Source organism: Pectinophora gossypiella, chromosome 20, assembly GCF_024362695.1.
Source record: "Pectinophora gossypiella chromosome 20, ilPecGoss1.1, whole genome shotgun sequence".
Classification (NCBI taxonomy): Eukaryota; Metazoa; Arthropoda; class Insecta; order Lepidoptera; family Gelechiidae; genus Pectinophora; species Pectinophora gossypiella.
In genome coordinates, this window is record NC_065423.1 from 8,436,468 (window position 1) to 8,455,009 (window position 18,542).

General features: G+C 35.7%; 1 protein-coding gene across 1 annotated transcript in view; it reads right to left on the bottom strand.

The window, feature by feature from the left end:
* Positions 1 to 157: 157 nt before the first annotated feature.
* LOC126376030 (sex-lethal homolog) overlaps positions 158 to 18,542 on the bottom strand; it is a 39,190-nt gene continuing 20,805 nt past the window's right edge. The window contains exons 7-9 of the mRNA XM_050023187.1: positions 16,360 to 16,432; positions 3,132 to 3,278; positions 158 to 2,882 (exon numbers count right to left, since the gene is read on the bottom strand). Of these exons, the coding sequence (XP_049879144.1) occupies positions 2,767 to 2,882; positions 3,132 to 3,278; positions 16,360 to 16,432 (336 nt within the window). The 3' untranslated portion in view covers positions 158 to 2,766. The remainder of the gene's footprint in view (positions 2,883 to 3,131; positions 3,279 to 16,359; positions 16,433 to 18,542) is intronic.

An 18,542-nucleotide genomic window follows, 5' to 3' on the forward strand; every position in this document is an offset into this window, starting at 1 on the left:
ATCTCGCGGTGCACGCGATACAGCGTTATACCATGTTCTTTGGGACCACATAATAGGGGATACATCTGTATATGTATTGTCTTAAGAGGACTTAAGATGAAGTGGTACTTTTTCCCATAAGAACTCGCATTCATTTTTTTTGACGTGACTTATTGTAGATTAACTACTTGGCCGGACAAATGGGGAGCGCTGAAGGCTCTCACCCGGTACAACGTTTAAGACAACAGGCCTGAGGGTGCCCAGTTGGGCGCGAACCTCGGCTCAGGGCGTCGTCCGAGAGGAAAAATATTTGAAAGAATTAATCGACTCTAGTGGGTCGATAGCGATAAGCGCTGATTGAGGGAGCATTTCATTAAAACACAATCTAGTTTTACGGACTCATGATGGCGATCAGTCTGACTCTCATCCTTAACAATAAGCAGGCAAAAATCTCTCACGCAGATTGCTCACCTTTCCTCGCGTTGATGGCAAGCCAAATTCCCCGAATATAAATATTACTAATATATAATACTCAGGCACGTGTATTGAACGATGGGCGAAAAGTGGGAAAAAAACGCGACAAAATAGTAAAAAATCTGACAGACCAATCGCGTGTAAGAAACATCATATAACAGACCAATCGCGTCGCTTCCCGTGCGTCACTTCATAACAAAGACCCAAATTCGACTGTTTTACTTGCAACGATCAATATCCGTGCCTTTCCTAACTGCGGGGTCTGCACAACTAAACTATCGCGCGCGGTGCGACAAGTATAAGGTTTCGCCCAATACCCGTATAGGGTTTATCTACACAGAAAGCATTTGCTGCGTCTACTAGTCGCAACCCGCGATATATATATCGCGCCGAGCGCTAAAGCACAGCCCATGCAAGCCGTGAGGCTTAATGATTTGTAAAACAAAAATTCGCATTTATGTGTAACTACTATTGTTATACGAAGATTCGTTGTTGTGTCTTTTCGCTCTAATGTGTTCCTAAGCACGGGTTAGTGCCATAAACCATAAATTCATTAAGTTGTGATCCAAAAGTAACGTACTTAAAAGCACTTTGAACTCCCAATGCGGTTCCTAAATATACCTGACTCTACCTTGAGATTTAGGGCCTTAGCCAAATTGCAAATGAATACGAAAAACGACAGACTTCTTTTTACCTTTGATGGGTTTGCTCTAGGCCCCAGACTTGCCCGAAGGCATTGACGAGGCCTAAGATAGAACGAGCTCGACCAGAAGTTTATATGCATTCGGAAATACAGAAGACGGCAAAGAATTCCACTCCCTAGTAGTGCGCATAATGAAGGTCAGAGTAAAGGGAAATATCAACCCCATACATTTTATTCGACAACTCTTTCGCTTTGGAAGGTGCGGAAATCTATCATTCGACCTACATCCCCACCTTTGAATTTCTTCTAGCAGGGTATAATAGGACTAAAAGAAGAGACTCCGTCGCTTATCGTAATCGTTTGCAACTTGGCTAAGGCGCCTAGTCTTCAGAACTATCATTAGTCTACCAATTACATTCGCCGAACTTCATTTAATTATTTACCTTTTACAATGGTTGACGAACTAAAATACTACTGATACTATTTACAAAAAATATTTGAGATCAAATTTGCATGCCCTTCCTACCCATTAGCACTGACTTACAGTCACAATTGCATCCTACAGTCATAGATCCGGATTAGCAAATGCACTAGGGCCTTAGCAAACGGTTATGACAATAGTAAGTTTGATTGTCACAGTCGTTTGCAACTTGGTTAAGCCGCGTTTCTACATGGCAACATTAGGCGCGCAACATGTTGCACAATCTGTTGCTTATCATGTTGAATGTATGCGCGGAACTTTTGTTTAACAACTTTGTCTGTCTACGCATCTACTTCACCTCCGTCGTCGACAGCATGTCGCCAGAGGAACTAGTGTTGTTGCGCGTCACGTCTCCACTCGGCAACAATTGACGCCCAACTAACGATGATCTCTAAACAAAAACAATCCGCGCGACATGTTGCGCTACAGCTGGCAACGTCGCGCGCTGTTGCGCAACGTTGCTGTACATGTTGAGCGTTACGTGTTGCGCGTTAATTGTTGCCTAGTACATACGAGGCTTTAAGGTCCGTGATTTGTTACTTCTATACTAGACTGGGAGTAAAGTAAAACAAAACATACAATGCGTTCCGTTGTTATGCCCTGAGCATCTTAAAAAACTTTAAAGATTAGGGTTGAACCATAATCTAGAAGCATGGATGATTTGTTTCGCCTTTGCTGCCGCGCGCGGATACATTTGCTATCGTATTACAGTTCCCGCTGTATACCTCCCTATAGCAAATTAAAGTTCTCATTGATAGAAAAGGATAGAAGCATAGGAAAGTGCTATGCAATGAGACTAGATCTGGTACAACCCTTACTGTCTACGGACACGCTGGTAACCTGCCAACCTATCGTCATACGCCGTTGTACTATTGTATCATAGTACCAGTTTAAGCGCTTCTCCTTAATACTCCTCAAACTTCCTACAGACCCTACAGTACCACGACTCGGTACAAAATCAAATGTTGCTCTGTACAAAAATATACTAGTTCATATTTCATTAGTACTGGAACAATTCCTCTGTACAAAACTTAACAAATATACAAATAGAGAAATTGAAATTGGCTAAGGCTCATGTGCAATGATTAGTAAAACTTAGCCCCATTAAGGCCAATCCTGGAGCCATTTTATTCGGGTCCTTTTTATAATCTCAACAAGTGTATAAAGCATTTACGCTTGTATTAACGTTTCACCAGTACGGTGAGGGGCCGTTTCTGCACCTTTGTCCTTTGTACCTCTCTTCGGCCCCAAATCCAGGGGCCCAGGGGAGGTTCCTGCCCCTACTCGATCTAGGGGTGCCTTTACCTGTGAAATAAAGTGTTAGGTTAACATCTTCAGGCTGAGGTTTCCAGATAATATTGAAACCGTTTTCAAAATTCAGGCTTTAAGATTTTAAAAACAAATAACAGAAAAAGCAGTATCCGTTATACGAGCCATTTCAGGAGCCTTTGGCGACTCAATGATAACCCTGACGCCAGGGTTTATGAGGTTGATAATACATCATAACCATAAAGAAGACTTAACTACCAAATCTAACAAAGAATGCAATTTTACCCGGCATATAATTAGGATAGATCCTCGTATTTGCGCAGGCGCCAGGTCGACAGCCGTTCCGGGGCGTGGAAGGGTAACTGCCGCCCAGCGGTGGGAGCTTGTCCCACGGATCCATCATGCAGGTCCCACAACTCCACGCGAAGTCTCCTATGAACGGTTTTTCTTCGTTAGTTTTGGTTTTGAAAATACTTTACATATTAGAACATATTTGATGGGTTATAATTGCAGGAAATTGAGTAGAACGGAACGTAAAATTGATAAGAAAATAAGAGAGAATACTTGGAAGGACAATAGGGATTTCGTTGTTTATGGTATGAATTTAGAATGGTTAATGAATGGGATGAAAGATTTTTTAAAATAAGATGTTGTCTATGCGTGGATTATTCGATTGGGGACGGACGGTGTCAAGGTGCATTTGTAAAAATAAAGAGAAAGAAATAATAGTAAAAGTTAAGAACGATGAGGGACTTCCCAGACTACGTTCCTTAAAATCAATATAGATGGCGCTGTACAGATTTTCCTTAATTTAACTAATTTCATGGGTAACAGACACATGCATCTTTTACCTTTGTTTTTGGGTATAAATGATGACCCGTTTTATTACAATCAGGCACAATTGCATCGTCCACACATTATGATTCTGACCAAAATAAAGAGAAGCGACATAGGTAGCAACATAGTTCTATAAATGTTGTGATCCAAATATAAAACAACAATAATTTTTTTCTACTCCTCTACTTTAATCTGGCATTTAAATAACCAAAAAGTCTAATATAAGTACATACATAATTAAACTCTTTGAAAAAGTGTACGCTCTATGGCCTATAAAAGCATTGTTTACAAAGTGTAACTGTACTATAATGTCGCCAAAAAAGCATTGTTGTTTTTTTTTTTTTTTTGACCTGGCACCTTTACTTTGTTTGGTGCCATAGATATACTATAAAAAAAAGTATACATTTGCCGCCATTTTCCCACGCGTTGGAAAATAATTTTTATAAATAAAATTTTTCTTTGTATAATTTTTGTTTCATTTAAAATTACGTCGTCGTAGAAAAAGTATTGTATGCAACGTTGTATAACTAGGTCAAAAAATGCTCGTGGCGTCTCTTATTGCGATGTTCGCCAAGGCTCACATCGCAACTCACGCCACTCGCATTTTTTGACCCTTCTTATACAACTGTTGCATAAAATACTATTATATATGATTTTGCCTTTACATTGTATTTTGGAATAATCATGTACCCGAGTAATGAGAAAATAGGTAATTATCACGTTAAAGCTGTACAACGCCATGTATGTTGTTTATGGTGAACGAAGCCTGGAAAGCTCCACATTAAACATATCTTTTAATTCTATATACCACATAATCAGACCCAGTTATGGCGGACGCTCGAACATTAGAGTAGTTGACAAGTATAAACAAATATAATAACATAACAGAGCATCACGCCGGGATTTCAACCCGTGACACTACGTTGTAAACCACGCATTCTCCGAACAGGGTATTACGTTTTCTGAAATATATATCTGCATATATATTTATTCATAACTTTTTTATGTCAAGGCCACTGTCTGGTAATAATATATTTTATTTAGTTTTATTTATTATTTTTTAATATTCTTTTTTTATGTTTCGATAGAAATAATACTGATTTTTTTCTACTTATTTTTGTAACAGAATGATAAATAAATAAGAAGTGCGTGGTAGGTAACTTGTATGTTTCAACAATCAACTTCTACATTTTAATTAAATCAGTCTAATGTAAAAAAAGCCTATTTTCATAAGACATAGAAAACAGAGAAAAATAATCATAAACATCTCAACAAACGTTGCAACTTGAAAATAAAAATACCCAGGAAAAAAAGCAAAACAATGAAAGGTGTTGTAATAAAATTCAGTAGTCATGAATAATAGGTATTTATTTTTACATCACTATCATTTTGGCCAGAATTTGGAAGAATACTGTCGCCTTCGTTCGATCTATCGCATTACACGTACATTGTTATAAGTCGCCAAATTAAATACATTCAGGTATGTACAAATCAATTGGCTTGTGGAGTGACATTGTTGAAATCATATAACGGTATTTAATTAAAAGAAACCTACCATGCTAAGAAAAACAACAATAAATACAGATTCGAACAGAACCAGAGACCTACCATTTTTTTAAGTCGGATTAGAATTATGCGAGACAAAAAGTAAGTGCGCAGTATCAACAAAAATGATGTACAATTCAATTGGTTATTAGATGAACTGATTTGATTTGGCCCCGATTGAATTCGGCCGATTTAACCCCCTTGATCAATCTGCTCTCAAGGATTTTTTAGGAGGAAAAATATCATAAATATATTACGTGATTCGATTATTTAATATCATTTTTGTTCGGCTAAGTGTTGCGTTCTCAAAAGCAAATGCATGGTGGCTATACGATCCAATTTTTTTTAAAAAAATTCATTGCATCAAACAAGGAGGATTAAAATTTACTACTAATCGATTAAAGGTCACTCCATATTATAAATTCGTTTGAAATAAAAATGTTTAAAAGTCCTTTTTCGTTTACATAATATTATAAATATCAATTTTACAAGTTAGATATTAAATTCATTGAACTGGCAACATTTATTGCAGTTGTCCGACTATAAATCTAACCCGCTTAAATGTTGCCTATATTAAACTTGTAAAATTGCAATATTGACTAAAGAATTGCCTTTAAAACTTTAATTTTTACACTCAATACGTCTTTGATATCCTTGCAACACGTTGAGACCAAATGTGAACTATCGCATGAATGTCGTTTAGTATAAATTTTATATTTTATCATACAACACGTCATAATTTTATCAATACTCCTCGTAATCGAATTACTTTTCCCAAGCAATCTACTTTTATATTAAAATATATATAATATAATAATAAATATTTTCGACAAAATCCCTAAAATATGCGATTAATATTGACAAATTATTATCAACTCTAAATAAACTATTGATATATTAATAAATAGCACAAATGGTACAACTCTAAAAGGGGAATGAAATTGCACAAAATATTTAAGGTGACACTCTTGATTCTATTCAATTACATATTTTTTTTTACAATTCATAAACCCCGATTTATTACCTCATTCAATTTTATCCACGACTTTTTACAGAAGTACACCAGAGCATCACCTTTGATTTAAAAGGAGATCATCGGCTTTCCATACTTTCGCCGGCCCAAATTTGAAAGTGCCGGCCAGAGAAAAAAAATGTGTCGAACCTTTTGAGTAGATTGCTCTGAACATTTTTTACTATGACACTAAACGTCTATGACCATTAGTTTGGCTTTAATTGGATTTTAAAAATCACGATTTTTCATACATTTTGTAAAAAAAAATATTATGTCCGTTAAGAAAAAGAGGTATACAGGTGTATTACAAAGGACCGTTAGAACATTTATTAGTATGGCGCCAAACTTCTATGACCATTATTTTGACATTTATTGGACTTTCCGTTTTGGTTAATATGTTAAAATGCCGGCCATCGAAAAAAATACGTCAAATCTGTCTAATAGTTGTTTCTGAATATTTTTTAATATGACACCAAACATCTATGACCATTATTTTGACTTTTATTGGAATTTACGTTTTAGTTCAAATGTGAAAAGTGCCGACCAACAAAAATACTATGTTGACAGTATCGAGTAGATGCCTGTTAACATTTTTTTTTCTATAGCGCCAAACGTCTATGACCATTAGTTTGCCTTTTATTGTATTTTAAAAATCTTAATTTCTTATTTATTTTGTAAAAAATAAAGTGCTTTTGGGCAAAAATTGTGATACGGCGGATTACAAAGGACCTTTAGAACATGTAATAATCTGGCGCGAAACATTTTTGACCATTATTTTGACTTTTATTCGTCTCTCTTTCCGTTTTGGTTCAAATGGAAAAATGTCAGCCAGCGAAACAAAATAAGTCAAATTATTTGGTAAACGACTTGAAACGTATTTTTTACTATATTACCAAATGTCGACTTAGGCTTTAATTGGACTTTAAAAAAAAACAAAAACAAATTATATACATTTTAACAATGACAACAAGCAGAGCTTTCCCAATGACTAGTTATTAGTCAGATAAATACTTTGTGTTTTTGTTTTGTGTGTTAGGTGAACTTAATACTATCTGATTTTAGATACGACGTTGGCTGTAGTTTTTGAATTCGACTCAACGTTACGGCCTAAGTTTAGGTTGAATTATCTTGACCGTAGATGGTTACCACCCTCCAAAGATAAGCTTGCCATCTAGTAACGAAACTCGTATTTTGGAATGACGTCTGAAGTAGCTGTTAGGGAAGCCAGGAGTCGGGCAGTTGTACTTTGCATGTATTCCGATCACAATGTCCTGGTGCTACTCGGCCGATTTAGCATAGTACCTCACTTTAAAAAAAAATAAGCTTCTAAAGCGTGTATCACCATCTGGTGAGATAGTGGTCAAACGAAAACCTATTTTTGATTTATAAAAATGTGTCCAAAGACGACGACGATATTACGCCTTTACCTGCATTATCTACAGATAAAACTTTTTTCGCCAGTGTAGGTATCTATGAAAACTCCAGATTTTTGGGAAATCTAATTGAGTTCAAAATAGTGGTCATAGACGTTTAATGGCACAGTAATAAACATTCTGACGATCCTTTAAATAACGCGCCTGTCATATTTTATTTTATAACAAAATAAATCAAAAATCGAGATTTAAAAAATCCTACAACAGCCAAACTAATGGTCATACACGTTTATTGTCATAGTGAATAATGTTTACAGGTATCTTCTCGATAGTTTTGACATGTGTTTTTTGCTGACCGGCACTTTTCACATAGAAACTAAAACGTAAAGTCCAAAAAAAGTCAAAATAATGGTCATAGACGTTGGGTGCCATAATAATAAATGGTCAAATGGATAAGTTTTAACGGGATATACCAATATTGTTTCTTGGCCGGCACTTCACATTTTCACCAAAATGTATGATTTTTTTTTAATTCGAATTAAACCGAAAATATTGATGCTACAGCTTTGGTGCCATAGTAATAAATGCTCAGACGGATAAGTTCTTAGGACATATACCATTATTGTTACTTGGCCGGCACTTCATATTTTCACCAAAAATGTATGAAAAATACAGTTCTTTTAATTTGAATAAAACCGAAGATATTGACCCTACAGCTTTGGTGCCATAGTAATAAATACTCAGACGGATAAGATCTAACGGAATATAGTAAAATTATTTTTTGGCCGGCACTTTGACTTCTGGGCCGAAATCCGATGATCTCCTTGTATCATTTGATTATTCTTAAATTTATAATAAAAAATAAATATTACAATCCAACTACTTGATAATCGTTTTGGTAGGTTTTGCTACCAGTGACTGAAAGCTTGATAAGGCAACAACAAATGTTTCAAACATATTATTATACTTAAATCAGGGATTAATTGCGTAATTTAAACTTTACTTAACTATAAACAATTCTTTCTAAACATTATTTTCGTTTATTCATAACAAAAACAATATTACAACACTGACAAGTTAGCAAGGAATGTGATTGACTAACTGTTTGTAACTAATTTTGTCTCGTTTTTTAAATAAATTCTTTGCTTTCTCCGTCCCACATCTTCCCACATACATTCAACATAAGCTCACGAGTCCCTCGAGAGTCACGACTATATATATTACAATATTTAATAATATATATATTATAAATTTAATTATTAATATATATATATATATATTATATTTATTATTTTATGGAACATCCATCACAAAATGAACTAAGTATCCGCGCTTCACCGAGGTTTCTCGTTTCCATCCCATCTATTTGTACTTAATTTATTTAAATAAAATACCGATTTACCCAACATCCTCATCACAAGTTATACATTCGTCTTCTAGAATACATTCTTACATTCACTTCATATCAATCTACACTTGAACTTTTTTTTTCAATTTATAGAACATTCCCTACTAACTTGCCATTCCACATCCAAACTCTTTGATTTTTTTTACACCATTTTTATTATTTAATTTATGATCATGCACTTCGTAATCGATTCAACAAGGTTTAAAATGCCATAATTCCGATGAACTTCGAGTCTTACAAATAACACTTTATTAGGCACAATTCACATTTGGAAACTAGCTCTAGCATTCTATACCTACCGTCCTATTCAGTGAAGACATCCATGCAGACCCTAAATCTAAAATGGAGCACAATTTTTAATGTATAAAGATTCCTTCTAGAAAACTTTTCTATGAGATAGAGAGATTTCCCAGCCTGGATTTTCCTTCGCGGGTCGGAAGGTTAGACAAGCAGTCGCTTCTGTAAAAAAACTGGCCCTGTCACATCTACTGGCTAGGTAAGCGGACCCTGCGACGAGATAACGCTCGGGAATACGTATTTCTTAGAGTTGGAAGGCAGTCGGTTCTGGAGACTGCTACCTACCAAAACCTTATAAGTAAGTAGACCCTATTATGAAAGGGAGTTTTCATGTCTCTAGGGATATTAGATCATTCTAGAAGCATCCTCATACACAATGAGCTTATATGTTCTACATTATAATAAAAAATCAACGACAAATGTGGACGCCTTCACTGAACTTTCATAATATATTAAACACTACATTCTCGTTATAGAATACAGTATAATATAGTTTCAATACTAACCTAAGAAGGGACGAGAATGGTCGTGATGGGCATTAGGATAGTAAACAGACAGACAGATCTATGATTATCATACTTCCTGTTTCCTAAATTAGTATACCTATGCTACGTATAACCCGTGGAAAAGACTAGATGACTGGGTCAGAGATAAATTATAAAATGCTAAGCTGATTAAAAATAAAACTCATTTTTCTTTTTGACTAGTTCCCGAATTTAAATTAAGAATAACATAACAAAAAGTACGACGTTTAACCACGTTTATTGATGACGTCACACGTGTGTATTTCTACACATAGTTCATGGAAATGTATCATTTGGACGTTTCGTAATTTCAACTAAAGTATATTATTTGACTAGGTTGTCCTCTAGCGTGATAACCGATAACAAGATGAGTTGGATCCTGATATAACTCTTGATACAACATACTACTGGAGTCGCGTCAATCAACAGGATTGCACACCAGTATTATGTCTTGTTTATTCGCAAAAGACCGTGAGCAATAACGCAAAAAATCGCAAGTCGCATCACGGTGGAGTGCGCTCTATACTCCCTCCAGTTGTTGAAGGGTAGTGCCTAGATAGACCGCTTTACCTGGTTGAGATATATGCCAAGTTGTAAGATTACGGTACCCAGAACACCTGTTTCGCGTATTCGATTAAAGCTTTAAAGATTAAGGGAGACCACCCCTTTAAAGACCTTGTTGACTTATTAAAAGTTATCAGGACAAAGCAGCTAAGTCCACTCTTTCTTTGTATTCTCTCCTAAATGCCCATCACACAGGGAAGTATATTAACGGCCAGTCTGACAACAACACTCGTAGACTCCAAAACTACTGAACATTCGAATCACCGCTGTATATTGTCGCTGTAACGACTGCTGTCACAACGCATGCGTATTGTAGACAAAGAGGCTGGTTTATGTCATACTTTATAAATAAAACTGACGGTTCTCAAGGAAAGTTGGTTTGGGTTGGTTGGAAGGTCTGTGGGTGCGAAACCGAAATAATTACCTATAGTTATCACTTGACTAAAAGATTTCCCATTGATTTTTATAACTTCGTTTCGGAATGCTTTAAAGACATACGTAGTGAATTAATATTAGTTTTTACATATTTCCAGCGTCCGAAAAAAATGTATCACTTTATAGATTGGACAACCAGGAACCAGAAAAAAGATAATCAGATTTTACTTACGCCCACCATTAACCTGACCCTTTCATACATTTTAAATTTAGTACCAAAGCTCGCCACTCGCGACCTTTTTTACCGACTTCATTTGAAGTATGGGTACGGACCGTTGTTACTCTATTTAGCCATAGAGTAACTAGATGTCGCTAACCGTATAAGCTTACGTATGGAAATAAGTGCCATCTAGTGGCAGTGTATTGTATCATTATGAACACTTTGACAGTTAGTACCTCATTAGTACAAATTCTCGCTTCGAGGTGCCCTCTATTTTTCGCAGTATATTAGTTAGTTCATGTTTTCACTGACAATAATCGCATGTATAAAAACCAAATCGTCATTTGAACTAAGTACAACACGCATACGACGCGACTCAGTCTTCCAATAATGCACGAAACTAACACCAATACATTGAAATCAACTATTTATACATTCTGTTATTGTAATACATCCAATAGCTTAATCTGTATATAGTAAATATCTTCAGGAGGAAGCTTAATAGGGGCCCGATGCATAAAATTGTAAGCTAAAGCCGGGAGCGTGGCGAGGGCGGGACTTTTTGTAATGTTCTAAGGCCATAATGCGGCGATTGGCGATTTCAGAACAAACCCCCGCTTCCCGCTCCGGTACATTTCCGTTACAAGGTTCGCTTATAATTCTATGAAGCAGACCCCTAACGCAAGACAACGTTCAAAGAAAATACCTGAGGGAAAAATCACGTTGACAAAAACTGTAAAATTTTGAAATGCCAATACTATTTAACCGGACTTAAGTCACAATAAAATGTTTATTTTTTGAGTTTTTATTTTTCCTAATAGACTGATCTATTTTACCGTATCGAAATAACGAATGTACACATTCAGATGTTTTTTCCCGGCGAGGACTACCGAAGTATTAATGCTATGTTAAAATGTATGAGATGTCTCAAGTCTTCGGTAGAACAAAATTGGGATGAATTCCGTTCTTCATGTCGACGACTTGATCCTTTGGAAGTCGACTTGCCGAAACGTGGCAAAAGAATTTGCTATCTGTGGAATATGTATTAACAGATTATCCAAGGTTTATGAATACAATTTGAATACTTTTAAATGACTAACTCATTTCACCTTGGTCACTCTCGCCGGTAAAAAACCACCTGCCTAGTCAACAAATAGTAGTGATACGTATAGCTACAATAACTTTGTTAACAGACATTTAATACTATTGAGCATATGTTTCATAAGCCGATACATGTATACATATAGTGTCCCATTTCACAGAATTACAAGGCAATTTTTACATGTGTCAAACTGCACGTTCACAAGAGCGGAATTGTAGCAGAAGTCGCGTCAGGATTTCTTTGAATTGATTCCTATAGAACTGCATTCACTATATCGATAAATCCGCGTAAGACGTTGCTAAAACTAGTGTCCGATTGAACTTTCGATTTAAAATTCGGCTCCGGCAGAACATCCGCTGAAACTGCGACCGAAACTGAAACTATGATAGTAAACTTTCGTGCCTTCAGAAGCGACTCGCGAAGTGAAAGAAGTAAAATTTGCCCTTTACTTACTAATAATCACTATTTCTCATCTGGGTGGGTAGAGATCACGGAATTGCACTTACTAAAAATTGAACAAACCACTTTCTCTTCCCTTCTCATCAAAATCTTCATACACGTTCACCGGTTTAGAGTATTTTTATTAGATACTAGTTAAAACGATAAGTAACTTAAAAAATATACAAATGAATTACTTAATGGAAGTTTCGGTTTCGACCGAAACTGATAATCGAAAATAGCCATGACCAAAAAACCATGTTACGGTCGGATGCTAGCTAAGGCAACTCATTTTTTTCAATTCGTAAACGCCGACGCTCAGTACGGTCCAATCGCTCCGATTCAACTCCAGTGGACATGCAGCTTAAATCAAAGATATTTGGAAGAACACTTGTAAATGCCTTTGTAATTCTAAGATATGAGTTTTAATTGGCTACGTTGTGCAAGAACTGTCAATACGGCTGAAAACCAGCGCTAAATGTTGCCACAGCATGGCTCCATCACAGCACAAGCTGAGCCATTTCCTTTTGCCCGTATTCATTACAGACCTAATTAGTTCTTAAAGAAAAATGTAATCTGTTACTGTCACTACGTTTATATGTATCGAAGGGACCAACTTTCAGACTTTAAAATCCTCTTTTGTGATTGTTTAAGTAATTTAAAGTTGACAAAGCTATGTATTGCTAAGACGAAAAACAATCAAATTCTAAACTTTTTTATACCATAACTTCTTAGTTGTCGTAATCATTTATTGCGTTCGACATGGTAGAAGGTTGGTAACATAAGGTTAGTAACACACGGACCCGGATTAGACACAGCAATTTTAAAAGAGAGTTACAGTTTTATAATTTTTAGGCTTAAACGTAATAAATAAGAATATCCAGTTTTGTAAGTGTTGTACTATACTAAAGTATTACATATTATGTATCTCAGACGATACGCAATAGGATCATTCACCATTTCTTCCATACATAGGGTTTATTTTAAAATTACCATTATTCATAATGTTAGAACCGATTTATTAAGCCCTTCGCATTATTTGCCTAGTTTTGTACACTAATTTGTTGATAATTCTTGCACACAGTAGCCAAAAGAATAGCAATATAAATTAATGAAATTGACCATTGCACAACTTATGTTATTAATCGATTCTGCTACTGATATTGTACACCGATATTTTAATAGTGATATTTAACTATTATCGACACATATTACAAAATAGTACACAACTTTAAGGAACAATTTGAAATTAAAAATAGCACATTGATATTTGAATTTTAATACATACTGCAATTGAAAATACGTTCTATTGTTACCGTATTTAGTGCACAAAACGCTACAAGACTTCTATGAAATCTAGAAGATTCTGGAAAATCCTAGAACTCTATAACAGTGGGTTTTGTGCTGAGACAGGGTCCCTTAGTTTTAATTTAAAGTTAAGGATAGAGGTTTTGCTTTTTCGTATTGAGCTAAGTAGGTTGTTTTAAAAATTTTCTCGCTCGTTGAGTCCAGAAAAAGAGGGACGTATAACTAAACTCCGACTTAGAAATAATAAAAATAGGAGAGTTAAGCGAAAATTAATTGAATACAAACGTTTTTAAAGCTTTTTTTCGTACATTTTCAAGCTACGCCTACATTATTCGTTGACATCTTCGATTACTAGACGAAAAATTAATTGACCTAAGGTACATTCACTTTACTTCAGATCTACAAGCGAATGTCAATGTTTTTAGCTCAGCACGAAAAAGCATTGAACAACTGTTAACTTTTATTGACAAACATTCGAACACTCAAATTATCGTTATCTTTTAACATCTCTTCCCTCAGTCGTTAACTTTACACATTTTTGTGAACAATTTTTGTTCATAACACAATATTAACTATAATTTACGTAACTTTTTTAATAATTTCCATCACAGCTAACACACTTGTGTTTAAAAGTAATTTATAATAAGCATTATTTTATATTTTTATTTCCTTTTTTACGAGCAAAGGAAGAATAATACTTTTTTATTTCAAAAAGTATTCACAAAATTGGCAACACCACGGGTACCGTTCGTTTCATCGTTTATATCTTAAATCTTAGTTATACAGACGAAGCTTTGGAGAGTAACAGTGGACAGGGAAAAAAAGCGCAAAATATTCATATAGACACATTAGGTGTTGCGAGATCTTATTCTAGAACTTTCTACAAGTTAACATTGAACACTGAGCATTGAAGCACACTTGATCGACGACCTAGTTTTGGACGTTGGAAATCATATTTTTGTATTTTTCAACGGTTTTTTACTTTTTTTGTTCAATTAAATGAATATTTTTTCTATAAAAATTTTGGTTATTATACTGTTACACAAATCTTACGGAAATTATTGTCTGCATTACTAGGCATAGAATGTTGAAGAATGTTATAGTTCAGGTCTTAAGCTAGACAGATTTTTTCTATTAGAGCATAAATTCCACAGATTATAAAACTTAATATGGTACACTGACGTCCCTTCTGAATCTAGATTGTGTGTGACAGATCAGAGTAGGTTTCCCGCTAGGCATTTTTAATATTAAAGATGGCGCCACTAACAACTGTTTTACATTTTTCTTCTTTGCATCATCATGACGTCATACTGTAAACTCCATACACACATTTGAAATAGGCGGCCAGAGATATCAGAGGTATTCTACTCGTCCAATTGAGTAACTAATAATGTCATAAAAAATGCTATACAAATTAATGCTGTACACATTATCGAATTGGGTCGTGTTCTAGGTTCAAGATAAATCATGAAATTCTGATTACTAAATAAAGGCAGGTCTTAAAATAACGAAAACCATTTTCTTTTTTCAATTTAACTTATTTATGATTTTTAATCAAGAAAAAAAACATGATAATATGTCCGACATTTTATCACATTTTTCTATGACGTCATTGTCAGTTTTTCCGTACAAATTCCATTGTAATTTTGTGTTTTGACATTTAGTAAAAAGTAACTGATTTGACTAGTTGGAAACAGGCCGATTGTAGAATCAGAAATAGACGAATAAATACACAATTCTTCCTAAGAAAAACACAATTCTTCCCATGACCAGGTACAAAATAAATACGAATTTCCCTTAGTCATTCTCTTGTAAGACCCCGCAACACCCAACTCTTACACTATCACATAGCACTACTATTGTCCTCCGTCTATATCCTCGAATCGGTTAAACGGAACTTCTTGCAGTATACCCCTTTTCAAAACGGGCGATGGTGGCTCATATAAGAGGACTGGTTGTAGAAGTCGCGGCGGAGGAACCGTGATTGGCCGCCGTAGAGGTTACCACTGTAGCTGGTCGGGTAATCTTGCCGATGGATCATGTCCAGTTGGTCCAAGCTGTGATGCCTTTGTGGCAGATGGTGGAGAGAAGCTATCCATGGCAGCGTGCGCAAATTTTGGACATTGGTAGAAAAATAAGATACATATTGGTTTAAGTTACCCCTGGTCCAATAACGTTAACCAAACAAATTGGACCAGAAATAAATGGAGTCGATTGGTCGATGGCAACTAACTTAATTTGACAGGATTAAAACTAGCTCTATCTCTTTCTTTCACGTATTGTAAATGAAGGACGGCACAAGTTTAAGAGCTGTATACACTTTGAAACCATGTCACATTATCTTTTTTGACAAATTAAACCGTAAGTCTCATTAAATGTCAAATATGATGGTGCGACAGGGTTCTAAAGTGGGTACATGGTATTATTTATGACAGTACGACTATTCTTTACCAAGTTGAGCTACCCTGCTTCAATTATTACAAGGAGTAATTCATAAAAAAGTAACTCACCTCGATTATGATGAAACCCCGCCGCCCAACCTGCGTAGTACGCAGCTTTCTGCTTCCCATGTTCCTCGGCCACCTGGAAACACCAAGTGATCATCAAAGATAATGTTTTGTACACTCTGAATTAGTACAGTCTGTGCACTAACATATGTCTTATTAATTTTAAGGGCGCCATATTTTTAAATTGTTCTTTGTGGGTCCCATATTCATTTTATAAGTTTAGTTTTATCATTTTATGATCATTGTTTATTTATAGTTTTTCACACTTGCACATTTCCCTCCTTTTCTAACTCGTGCGCAGCGCCGCCATAAGGCAAAACTGGCAGGGTCGCCATGCACTGTGGGACGCCGGAGTTGTGGTGTTAAATAAGAGACGTGTCACTTCTAAGATAGTCGTTTATTGTCTGCCTATGGATATGGCATATGACATAGATATGTATATAACATAGGTGTGGAGGTACACACTACATACATAAACTCACGCCTATTTCCCACCGGCGCGTAAGCAGAGACTATAGAATTCCAACGTACCTAATAAACGAACGAAACGTAAACATAAATAGCTTATATACGTCCCAGTGCTGGGCATGTCTCCCCTCAATCAACCGGAAGGGGGGCATAACTCTTATCCATCCATAAGGGGGGGGTGTTGTAGGTAAGGAGTGACATAGATTAAAGAGTAATATTACGTATAGAACAAACGATAAGGCCGCCATTTGCCATGTACTTAGTTAAGAGTCTTTTTGTAATTATTTCTTTTTATTTTGGTGCAATAAAGTGTATTTGTATTGCATTGTCTCCACCAACCCGCAGTGGAGCAGCGTGGTGGAGTATGCTCCATAACCCCTCCGGTTGATTGAGGGGTGGCCTGTGCCCATCAGTGGGACGTATATAGGCTGTTTATGTATGTATGTATTGTATTGTAGAATGGTAACACCCCGCACCGCATCAATTCGTATCGGGTGCCACTGACCTTTACCTACTTTACTCTAAATGGCCGTAAGCCGCTAAGGAGAAAGAGGAAGCGCGCGTGGACTGTCTTTCTATCTCGCTCTTACACGGTAGCGACCCACGGTAACAATTAGGATAAAAAATGCCTATTTCTCCAATCAGGTGCCGCTAATGTTGAGTGTTCTTAAATTTTGACAGTTCCCCATACTTAAAGCACATAATAACGGGTTCTTACCGCATTTAAATGGGGATATGAGACTCCCGATATTTCGACACTGTTGCAAGTGCCATGATCACGGGACGACTGATGAGATTGGAGTGGAGTAGGTAGATCCATAATTTTCTACGGGCAGACATATCTGTCTACCCTCTTTCTTTGCCGCTTGTTTATGTTTTTGATATCGGAATGAGTTCCCCATACTATATGAATAAACAAACATATTGTTCTGGTTATATTTTACACTATAACGCGGCGTTTAACTGCAAAATCATAGTGTTATATTTATTCCCTAAAGATCGGAAAGGAGAAATTACTTGTTTTCAATCAAACCTTCCATTTTCAAACTGGCTGATTTTCTTTTTCACACTTCTCATTGTTCCACATTTTATAGCAATTTACGTTTCCTCTCCGCGATGTTGGAACTTTTGGAATCGACACCACATTGTGATGTGTTCGCTGATAGATGGTGGAGTGTATGGAGAGAGTGTTTGGCTTTTTGCGAGAAGATTTATTAATGATTTACTGTTTTGTTTTTTCCATTATTATTTTTATTTTTTGTGTGATATTTTACCATTTAATTTTGAAATTGTATTTTTTTAGTGTTTTTCATGTTATTCATTGTTTATTTTTTTGTTGTATTAGTTTTTATATTGTTTTTCTCGTCATAGAGCGCATTGGGTTACACTGTAATGTTGTATGTACCTTTATAAAATAAAATCACGAATTTTAGCTGGACAGTATGGAGAAATGTCGAAATTTAGGAACACTCAACAGTCCTGCCACCTACATTTGTACTTCTAGTTTATATCCTCATTACATTTTTATATGGAGTGTCTGGCGTATGAAAAAGGATTTTTATGTTAGGGCACTGACTATACTAAAATCTATAAATATGGTTAATAAAATATATTTATTTTTATAATATATTTACACGGTGCAATTCAAAAAAGAATGTGTTTCGTCCAAAAACATACAAAGCTACTGTAATTTATAGAAAACAATGTATAAGAAGAAG